This window comes from Cyprinus carpio, chromosome B16, assembly GCF_018340385.1.
Source record: "Cyprinus carpio isolate SPL01 chromosome B16, ASM1834038v1, whole genome shotgun sequence".
In the NCBI taxonomy this organism is placed as follows: domain Eukaryota; kingdom Metazoa; phylum Chordata; class Actinopteri; order Cypriniformes; family Cyprinidae; genus Cyprinus; species Cyprinus carpio.
The window spans coordinates 9,005,915-9,017,781 of NC_056612.1; the positions used below are offsets into that span (position 1 = coordinate 9,005,915).

At 37.0% G+C, this 11,867-nt stretch overlaps 1 protein-coding gene across 2 annotated transcripts; it reads right to left on the bottom strand.

Annotated features, from left to right (window-relative positions):
- Positions 1–1,134: 1,134 nt before the first annotated feature.
- On the bottom strand, positions 1,135–6,129 carry LOC109061071 (extracellular matrix protein 1-like). 2 transcript variants are annotated; one of them, XM_019078210.2, is made up of 7 exons: positions 5,778–6,124; positions 5,534–5,566; positions 4,236–4,271; positions 4,027–4,083; positions 3,874–3,933; positions 3,340–3,608; positions 1,135–2,118 (listed from the first exon to the last, which is right to left on the bottom strand). In XM_019078210.2, exons 1-7 carry the CDS (start codon positions 5,845–5,847, stop codon positions 1,906–1,908), a joined length of 738 nt encoding a protein of 245 aa, XP_018933755.2. In that variant the 5' UTR covers positions 5,848–6,124; the 3' UTR covers positions 1,135–1,905. The 2 variants fall into 2 exon arrangements, with proteins under 2 accessions (XP_018933755.2, XP_042596467.1); XM_042740533.1 differs by lacking the exon at positions 3,874–3,933 and having other exon boundaries at positions 5,778–6,129.
- Positions 6,130–11,867: the final 5,738 nt, after the last annotated feature.

Genomic DNA, 11,867 nt, shown 5'->3' on the forward strand with positions numbered 1-11,867 from the left:
TTAGGAGGGGCTGCTTCATTGAGGACTGTTGCACTGCAGCTGTCTTCTAGCCATGTTTTGTTTAGAAACATAAAATCCAGGTTGTTTGTGGTTATAAAATCTATAAGTGTCGATGTAGATCGTTTCTGAAATGCAGTAAAAACCCATTTTAAAACAAAAACACACTAACGTAAACAGGGCCTTGTACTTGCACTTGAACTGAGCAAAAGAAAAAGCTAATTTTGGCAAGAATGTACTTGCACATAGCCTACCTCCATCGACTTAATCAGTTTGAGGCCCACAATTAAACTTTAACGTTTTCTTCTTTAGAATTATTGTAGCTACCAATGAATTTTGAAGCTTTAAAAAAGGAACTGCTATGAAATAAGATCTTTGTATGACATTTACTGTAACTAATGTTGCAAACAGTGCTTCTGAATAGCGGCATAGCCTATATGTATAGGCCCAAATGGCACAAATAATTACTGCTGAAATGCAGATCAACAGCACTGTGTGATAATGCTTTTACACAACAGTTCAATCATTATAGTATTGAATAACATTTTAGACATATTGGCAGTTTTCACCTATTTTCTACTCCACAAAGAAAACAGTTGTCTCACTGAGTGTCTCATGTCAACATTCAAGTACAGCTAAAATTAGTTTACATTATTGAGATAATGATTGTAATTGTACAAAAGTAATATAATTGTTTGACATTTTCAAAAGCTTAAGTGATTACCTTGTTTTATTTACGTTAAGATATGTCTAACCCTTTATTTGAACTGATTATAAGCTGAAAAATAATAAAATAAAACTTTTTATCTCACAATTCTAACTTTTTTCTCGCAACTGCAAGTGAGAATTGCACATTTGTATCACGCTATTCTGAGAAAAAAAAAGTCACAATTGCGAGAAAAAAAGTCACGATTTCCTTTTCGACTTTTTTTTTCTCAGAACTGAGATATAAACTCGCAATTCCGAGTTATAAAGTCAGAATTTAGAGATAAACTCAGTTCTGAGAAATGAAGTGAGAATTGCAAGAAATAAACACATTAGGGCCTTCAATCTACTTTTCAAAAATTTACAGTGTGCCACCTTTCATTTTGTGTCATAGATATCATTATAGAATGAGAGCAGAAGAGAGAACACTACTTAAAGTTTTATTCATTTTATTCAACACATTTATTCTCATTGTTGAAAAGAATTTCTTTAATTGTTTGATGTGAACATCTATCATGTGGCATAAACAATGTTGAGTCCAACAGGATTTGAAGAAGAACTAGTCAGGACCACTGGTTCAAAACAGAGTATTTACTAGAGATCAATTACACAGGGTAGTACATGAAGAGAAGAAACCCTCTCTTTTTTCCGTCATCTTTTATAGTCTTTAATAAGAGTGTGTGTGATTATTATCATACAATACCATACTTTCCCAGCCAATATCTATAAAAAAGCTTGAACATTACCAAATACTGTATGTGCATTTTACAATTTAAAAATACCAAGTAAAATGGTAAGCCACATCAACATTACAGTTATTTCCATGACTGCATTCATTTTAAAATAAAAGTTTTTGGAAAAACAAAACAAAACAAAACAATATATGGCATATAACATCATTTTTGATCTGTGAACTACATGAAGGAAACAAATGTAAGATCAAGGCTTACAGAAATATATACCATAAAATAAAAACTAGAAATGTTTCTGTAATAATGTAATGATTTGTTGTTAAAACCTCAAGCACAGTAAAGAAATATAGAATATAGTGATTAGTACAAAATAACAGTTGAATGATCTAATTCATTTTGATTCAGTCAGGTAACACTACAAACATTGATTTTCAAAATTTGTTTTGTAAAAAAACAAAATGCTCATTAAAAACTTAAACTAAAAACACACTGTATATACTCCAGTAGAAACCTATCCTTTGCAAGCACTGGAGTTATATTTGAAGCCTCGAATCTTTTTTGGAGTTCTGCCATGTGAGACCTCGGAGGAGATGTGATATGAAGAATCTGAAGCCTCCTTATCAAAACAGCTCCATTTGGCCTTCCCTCTCTTCATGCAGCAGAAGTATTGAACGGTCTTAATACCTGATTCAATTTCACAGTAGGCAGACAGACTCTTCTTCCACTGAATTATTGGAAAGACAATAAATCAGAAATAAATATACAAAGAAAAAACACTATAATAATGAGATAGGTCTACATCGACACTGAAAAAGAGAGAGCGCAACAGTCATGAGAGAATTATACATGCACAAACACTCAAAGCTGTTTACTTTGACAATGGTCCAATGTTTTGAATACTTTGTCACCAAAGACTAAATATTGAAACAAAAACAAAGAGAGATTTTGTCTAAAGACCTTGATTGCGCCTGAGAGTGCAGATATTTCCCTGGTGCACAACATTGTCCATATAAAGACAAAGTAAACAATAGAACTGAGCAACATCAAAAAATTTAAGTCAGTGTAAATGCAGTAAATTACAAAGGCAAAGCAAGTTAGCATTTTAGAACTTTCTGGTTCCAAAAGCATCCTGAATCTGTCAATGGGTTGAAAAAAACAAAAGTTTTTGGTTAAGGCAAGCTGCACAAATTTTCATGCTTTATTCTAAACCTGCATAAAATACACAGCCTCAGTAATGGACCCCATTTTGATTTTTTTTACTTGTATTAAAATAGGTTCCATTGCTAAAAACAAAAGTTTTTGGTTAAGGCAAGCTGCACCACAGAGGCTGTTATTTCTACATTAAAAATGTTCTAACTCTATATTTTTTTTAAATAAAGACTGAAAGAGATACTCACTAGTCTGCTTTTATAACCTCATTATGTTTATAATCACACTCTTGCAAACTGTTCTAACTCTATATTTTTTTTAAATAAAGACTGAAAGAGAGAAGCTTAAAGTCATTTGACTGTGTTGTAGTTTGTTTATAGGCTACATTTAGCTTCTACTTCTGGTGAAAATTCATAAAAGGTGTGTTCGATTGTGAAGATCATCATGATGAACAAAACATGTAAGAATTATATACTTTTATTAGTGACAGAACTTATTTTCCATAATAATACAAAACCCAAAAAAAAAAAAAATTGAATTGGGTTTTTGTTGAGAGAACAAGGGTGATGTTAATTTCCAGGTTGGCCTACAAAACTATGTCATCACTGCAGCTCTCCAATTCATTTTTTCTGCTTTCATTTAGTTTGGTGGTATTGAATTCATACACTAAAACTTTAAAGTAGTAGTTCTCAATTTATATCACAGCAGAAGTACATATGAGCTGTGAATCCTGTGAATATAGTCTTGTGAAAGCTACATCTATTATTAGAAGGTATAATAATGTCAAGACTCTCACCGCTTGTTCAGCACAACAGATTTGCTCTTCTGGTGCTCCATTAATGCCACAGCAGACACCGTACCAGGACTGAAGTTGATTGATAGCATCAGCCTGACGATGCTCATGGCCAAAGCCACTCTGAGGAAACATGTCTTTAGGGTACCGGACCGGAGCTTTACTGAACCGACAGATATCTTGCAGGTTGCCTATATTTGGAAAGGCTGGGGGGAAATCAACCTCTGGAACCATACTGGGTCCCACTGAGCGAGGGCTAAACACTGGGCGACCTGATGAGGCAGATGAGAGATTTTTTTAATGTAAACACCAATTATACCAAAAATTTTGACAGGTTAAAAATCTGTAAAATGCTGCAATTCAACCAGCGCTACATTAATTGAGTCCAGGACTTCTTAAACACTATGGAAGAGCTTTTTATATAAACATAAAATGTTAATCTTAAGACCACCTTAAGTTCTTGCTCAGAAGTCGAGACACACTGGCAAACTGAAACTCAGCTCCCAAACCAAAACACATTATAGCATGCAACTGTACCTATTGGAGCATTCTCAGGGTGAAAGTTTGTGTCTTCTCTCTGGGTCATGTCTAAAGCAGCTAAATACACACAAAGAAACCCAGGAAAGGATGTAAAACACCATCCAACAAATTCACTGACTTTACATTGAGAAACAGCAAGCGATCACTCACCGATTATTTTGGAATGGTCAGGGATGATTGGTCTCTGCATCATCAAAAAGTCCAGCTCTGAAATAAGACAAAGAAAGTGTAAACTCTTACAGATGAAAATAAGTTTTGCCTCTTAAGTCAATATTAATTTTAACGAATCAAAACACATATCCATTACAAATATAAACCAATCGATCAATCAACAAGTCAATCACTGATCATGGCCTTACCCTCAGGCCAAAGTCGCATCTCTCGCTGAAGGCCATCTGTGAACGAAAGAAAACAACAATCAGGTCAGGCTCCTGACAAGCACGGCTTTGCATTAATCATCAGAGATGATATTACGAGTGAAACTTGCATTCAAACGAGCGAAATTTAGCTGGCAAAAAAGGTCCACTGTCTACTACCGACAGTAGTATAGCGATGTATGAAGCATAGCTAACACTTCTAGAAGTCATCATCCACGCACTTGACCAAATTATTTATTTTATTATTAATTAAATATCCAGAAGAACCCCAAAGTTATCAAATAGTATTTTTTGTTTATTGCAGGGGTTTTAGCAAATCACTTTTGGGGGTGCATGTGAGTAACTTTGATTTCTGCGGGAGGCTGTACTTCATTTACATACAGGAGGTCATTTGTGTGAAAGACCTGGGAGTAGTCGCTTTCCAATATTCATGGCTAGCTGTTCTATTGTTAAGAGAATGAGACCCCTTTACCGGACACACAGAGACCTCTCAAACAACATCAAATATGAATTGTTGCATTGTAATAAACTCTGATTAGGAAAGGTGGTTTTGGTGACCTCTGCAGTGTTTAGATTGAAATAAGGGGAGAGAGAATAAAGTAAGTGGAGGGTCATGCATAAGGTGTGGAGCTTTTGTTTCTCTCAGTTGGATGTGTTAGGCTTGCGAGACCGAGTTCAGGTGTTGATTCTCATAAGAGTTCCTAGTCTTTTCAGACTGTGACATTCTTCTGATCCAGACAAATGGCATCAATAATCTTACAGACAAATGGTATCAATAATTTTACACAATAACTGCCTGAAATTAATTACTTATAGTAACTGCCCATTTACTATATTGTTTTAACTGTGAAACTCACAATCATGCTGAACTAAATATTTGTGGATCCCTACTGAAAAAACAAAACAAAAAAACAATAGAAACCGTCACGGAAATTCAAATAGTTTCCACTACAAATACCATTACAAAACATAAATTATTAACCATTTAAAAATTGTTTCCTGTGGATTGTTTTGAGACATATTCCATTGATTTAGTGGTTTTAACAAGCTGCCAATAAAAGGCAACAAACTACCAGAAGAGATCCACAGAGACATTACAGTTTCCATTAAAACCAATACAATTCCTGTGATGGTTTCTGTAGTTTTTCAGCAGGGATGAATCGCTGACGTGCTGACATTTACAATAACATGCTGGTGTGATATTATTTAATTACAGACTATATATTTAAAATATGAAGGAGTGGTTATGGTATAAATTTGAAAATAGAATTCAAACAGACCTTCGTCAGTAATTTCCCTTTGGGCAGGAAAGTCTGGAATAGTAGGACACATTGCGTTAGTCATTAGAGGGAAGAAAAAAAAAGAAAAAAAAACTTGTTTAACCCAGAACATCTACAAACATGTTTTATGTAGCATAATTCTGGTATCTGGTAAATCCTGAACATTAGATATATGCAAAAGTAGCCTACTCCATGTCTGAACTATGTTTTGTGCAAATGACATGAAAACATTAGTTGCATTTACCTTCAGATGCATCGCACAGAAGAGCGAGTAAAAGCGTCAAATAAAGTCCCACGCCGCGTGAGGAGCTCATGGTCGGTGATGTGCCCTCAGTCAAATACTTCTCAGTTAAAGTTAACGTGTATCAGATGCGGAGGCCGCTGACAGTGTGTTCACCGTTCAGCTCTTCAGCTTTTAAAGGCAAACCCTGCAGGCAGGATGCGTCAAGTTCAGAAGGAGATCATGTGAAGGAGGAGGAGGACTGTCTTCAGCGTTTGCAGAATTGCTGACACACTTTAACTCCTTCACAGAAGTTCACTTCTATTTTGTATCAGCCTATAAAATAATAAGTCAGATGGGTGAGGACGGAAAGGAGGGCAGTGTTTACTGGGTCTATACCTCACTCTGCTACACATGGAAATGGGTGTATTTATTGACAGTAAACACTGCCCTCCTGTGTAATAGCAGCCACACCAGAGCGAGGTCATCAGCCACCCCACACTCTATTGTAAAAGCTTCATTCAGTGAAAAAAACATTTGTTGACCTCTAGTTTAGAGACACAACCCGTTTCACATACGACACCAGCAGGGTTGTGTTGTCACATCTTGAATGCATTCAGGGGATGTGTGATGATAGGATGGTTCCTGGAATCCCTGTCTAGCAAGTCTAAACATTGTGTTAAACCAATGTCAAGTAGAAATTCAAAATCACCATTTGTTCTTCTGCCAAAGATTCTGCCGAACACTGCACTTCTGAGCCTTACAGTGGACTCAAAGTGTATATCGTATCATAGATATGTCTAACCTGTTTGACATCATCTGATAGTCATGTTTAATGGCAACATCCAATATAGGCATGTATTTGTATGATATGGACATTGTTGTATGTGTGTTGATTGCACTTCGAGTTGTGTTTAAACTATATTTATATATTCATGTGGATATTTTATCACTGTATTACATATACATATTATTATTTATATGTAATTCAGCTCATTCAATTATTTGAATGCTTGGCCAAAGAGGTGTGTTTTTAATCTAGATTTAAACAGAGAAAGTGTGTCTGAACCCCGAACATTATCAGGAAGGCTATTATTACATATAATTAGCTGAAATATTATAATGCAAATTTGGCGTGCTGTCCAGGGAAGGGCTCAGAGCTCAGGAATTGCCCGAACCTAGAGTACCCCATTTGTATTATTAGTTTGAAATAAATGTATTTTAAATATATTACTTTTTTTTACTATGGAGGGTATTGAAAAAAAAAAAAAAAAACTATGAATTTGGTTTTGGTGTGATGGCTCTTTTTGCTCCAGGTACGGCTGGCGTGGATATCTCAGATGTGGAAATGAGTTATAGAAACACTAAACTCTCAGAAACTACAGAGCTGGCCCTGATTCAGTCTTACATTAACAAACGCAGCATTGCTGGTGCTAACGGCCTTGGATTGCCCGACAGTGCTGGTATTTCTTCTGTTGTTGAGTCAGACACGGCTTTGTTCCCACACAGTCTCAACATAAACAAATTCATGGACTTTTGATAGTACCTAGGATAGCAAAGTCCACTAAAGGAGGTAGAGCTTTTTCGCATTTGGCTCCCAAATTCTGGAATAGCCTTTCTGATAATGTTCGGGGTTCAGACACACTTCCTCTGTTTAAATCTAGATTAAAAACACACCTCTTTGGCCAAGCATTCAAATAATGCATCTCATAATTTTGGACTGCAGTTATATCTGTTCAAATGTGCATTATTATTATTCTTTAGCTTGGGTTAAACTAATTAATTTTACTTGGCTGGAACAGCAGCTACGCTAATTATGTCTCTATTTGTTTCTCTGTTTTGCCGTAACTAGGATGTACACAAGCTCCAGTCTGGATCCAGAAAACCTGAGAAGAGATGATGCCAGCCCCTCAGAGGACCTCAGATGATGCTAACCCAGAGACAACATACAGAACTACCACATTTTGCTATAAGTTTGATTACATAATTGCTGTTAATAGTGTTAATCATCTGTTTGTTTACGTCTTTTATTGATTTTTCTGAACATTTCTGCCGTATGCACATAAACTGACAGTCACCACTGATAAGCTACTCCTAAATATTGTAGAAACGTAATTTTCTGTAAAGTTGCTTTGCAATGATTTGTATCGTAAAAATCGCTATACAAATAAACTTGAATTGAATTGAAAAACTTGAATGTGACATATATGCTGCACTGAGAGCCTGGGAACTAAATCCACTGTTTTCATCTGCTCTGACATATCTTAGATATAATACTGTCATGAGACCTTAATTAAATGAAAGATATTTACTAAATTAATAGAGCAAAGTATGAGTCGCAAAAGCAAAATGAGTCAGTGAAAAGAGAAATAAAATTAAAGAGTTAAAATTAATTTACAATTTAAAATCACAAATAAATTGTAAAAGCCTAAAGAAAATAGTTGAGGATTAGATTTACAAATATTAGAAACTCCAATAAATTATTACACAGTTGATTACATTCACAGTGCAATTCACCAGTGACTCAAGACTGAATCCAATGGTTCAACACCAAATTCATAATTTATTCTACTCTTAATCTGTCTGCGATGAAGTTATGAATTCAAGGATAAACAAAAGGTTCTAGTCAAAACCATGTAATGTTAACAGTTGATGAGGATCGCTTGTGCCCAGACAAGCTTCAGGATAATTTTTTTTTAAATTAAGTTTTCTTCCTCATTCTAACATTAAAGGGAGCTTTCCCCTTAATACAAGGAAAACAGAAGGAAAGGACATCTAATGCCATCATTTAAAAAATGCTTGATTTTCTTTTCAAGAACTGCTGTGAAATAATATATTTGCATGACATTTACTGAAACTAATGTTGCAAACAGTGCTTCTGAATAGCGGCATAGCCTACAGTATATGTATACTGTAGGTCCAAATGGCCCAAATAATTAGTCCTACTGCTGATATGCAGAGCAACAGCACTGTGTGATAATGCTTTTACACAACAGTTCAATAATATATGGTATTGAATTACATTTTAGACACATTGGCAGTTTTCACCTATTTTTTACTCCACAAAGAAAACAGTTGTCTCACTGAGTGTCTCATAGCAACATTCAAAAGCTAAAATCAGTCTACATTATTGAGATAACGATTGTTATTGTACAAAAGCAGAGGTGTCAAGTAACGAAGTACAAATACTTCGTTACCTTACTTAAGTAGAAATTTTGGGTATCTATACTTTACTGGAGTAATTATTTTTTTATATGAATTATTTTTCAGCCGACTTTTTACTTCTACTCAAGTCAAGTCAAGTCTGCTTAATTGTCAATTCTTCCACATGTACAGTACATACATACAGAGAATCGAAATTGCATTACTCTCAGACCCCGGTGCATACAGATAACACTAACTGTAGAGCCTAAAATCTAGATCAAATATAAAATATAAGATAAAACTATACAATAAGGGAATGTAAAAAAAGACATAATAGAAAAAAAATAAAATAAAAATATGGTTAAATAAAAGCAGCGCAAGGCACATGGCAGATAGAGTGCAAACCAGTGAACAAACAGTGCCGATAAAAAGATTTTTAGTGCATAAAAAAATAGCTTATTCATTCTGATTAAAGTGACAAAGGGCTTTAAGAGCAGTTATTTTATTTAAACTGACTGATGAGGAGGTAGAATGACGTCAGTTCCATGGTGAATGAGTTAGTGAGCAGACCAATGCTGCACAAAGTGACTGGTGCATGACATCGTATGTTAGTGGAAGGACCTGGGGATGTGTAAAGAAGGGTTGTTTTAAGTTTGATTAAAAATTATAATCAAACAATTATTTAAACTGCATGTTTTCTGCATGTAAAGAAGGGTTGTTACAGGGGGGCATTTTCACGCAATTATCTGTACTTTCTACTCCTTACATTTTAAAAATAGGTTCGTTACTGCTATTTCATTTCGCCTTGTTTTAATTCCGGCTTGTCATAATTCAAAAAAAAAAAAAAAACCCTATCCAGATATATCGCGCCATCCGGATGAAGTGAATTTGATTGTGGTTGGATGAGAAGTATAAACAACTCCAACTCCAGTGCTGGGGTTGTTTATCAAAAAATATATTTCTTAAAAGTTATTATTTCTCACTACTGGCTCAATTATCAAATGGGTGCTTTCTCTTCTTCCTTCGAAAATTAAGCTACTGTAGGTAGTTCGGTAGCGAGACGTTTGAATAAATTAGCGTTTGTGATTGACAATGTTGTGATAAGTAGGCTATACCAACTTTGTAACTCGTTAACCCCCCAACACTGGACGTAGCAGACGTACGGACGTACGTAGCGAATACAGGAAGCTATCAATCAAGAAGGTATTAGGATTATGAGTTCTTTTTATTTTTTGATTAATCACTTGGATTAATCATTCATTTTGACAGCACTAATGTTTATTGTATATAGACAACATACAAGGGTAATTGTTACTAAGCCTGCCCTGGGTACACCAATTTTGTCCATTGCCTTCGCAGATTCCTGCAGCTAAGCTTGGATGTACATTTACATTCCATTAAAGGTTATTGAAAGGTTATCGTCACTTCCTGTTTGTTGCTGTCGTATGCCTCTAGTTTGAGCTCCGTCACGTTATTCTCTATCTTCTATTTTTTTTATTGTTGAAATCTATTTTATACACCATCATTTTCGTTTCTATAATGTGTGAATATATCCTCTATCGTATTCTACAACAAAAACCAATCAGAGCGCCTTGTTATCACTAGTTTTATTTTGATTTCCCCGAGTCCGCTAGTAGCTTATAGCCCATTAGCATCACCAGCGTGGTTGTCGCTAAACCCGCGTGCATCGCTAATACTCTATTCACACACATTACAATTGCTTTACTCACTGTTACTTGCTGTAATGGCGGATGTTTATCTACCTTTGAGTGCAGGTGACGACACGTTCGAGCTGCATTCGGTGCAGCTCGAGCTGGAGGCCGTGGAGAAGCAGATTCGGGTCCTGGAGCAGAGGCAGTCCCAGCTGAAAGAGAGCGGAGAGCCGCGCTGGAAACCTCCCGGGCTGACGCTCACAAGTCCAGGGTAAGTATACAGCGCGCTGCTTACAGTCCCACCACCTCCACCCCGTGTGTTTCTCTGCACAGGCCCGGTGCACCCAGGACGCGATCTGCCCAGATGTCCTTCACGCCGGCGCCGGGACACCACGGACCCTGGGTGCATCCGCAGCGGAGGACGCAAGCCAGGCCCCGGGCGACGACTTCTCCCCCTCCAGTCTTCGAGATCTCCACACGGAACCGCTTCTCTCCCCTCCGCGAGACGGAACGCGACGCTGTGATCGTCGGAGACTCCATCGTCCGACACGTCCGTGCTACATTAGCCGAAGGTAAAGTGCACACTCACTGTTTCCCTGGTGCTCGAGTTCTCGATGTTTCTGCGCAGATACCCGCGATCCTGAAGGCCGACGAGAGCCCCAGAGCGGTCGTGCTTCACGCCGGGGTTAACGACACCACGCAGCGGCAGACGGAGACGCTGAAGAGGGACTTCAGGAGCCTGATCGAGACGGTTCGCAGCACGACGCCCGCAGTGACAATCATCGTGTCAGGACCGCTGCCCACGTATCGACGAGGACACGAAAGGTTCAGTAGACTTTTTGCTTTAAATGAATGGTTATTGTCATGGTGTAAAGAACAGAAACTGCTCTTTGTTAATAATTGGAATCTTTTCTGGGAGCGACCTAGGCTTTTTCGCGCTGATGGCCTGCACCCCAGCAGAGTCGGAGCGGAGCTGCTCTCGGACAACATCTCCAGAACTCTACGCTCCATTTGACTAGTAAGCCAATTCTCAAATAACTGCTATGATGGCTTTTGTTCTACCCACTTAAATAGAAGTACTTGCGCTGTCCAATCTATTAAGACTGTGTCTGTTCCCCGAATAGTGAGGTCAAAATATAAATTTAATGTAGGATCTAGAAAAAATCTTATCGTGATTAAAACCAGAAAAACATAAAATAAATGAACAAAAACAATTTTTAAAGTTTGGGCTCATAAACATTAGATCACTCACACCCAAACCAGTCAAAAAAAAAAAAATTATCACACAAAATAGTTTTGATGTACTCTGCTTGACTGA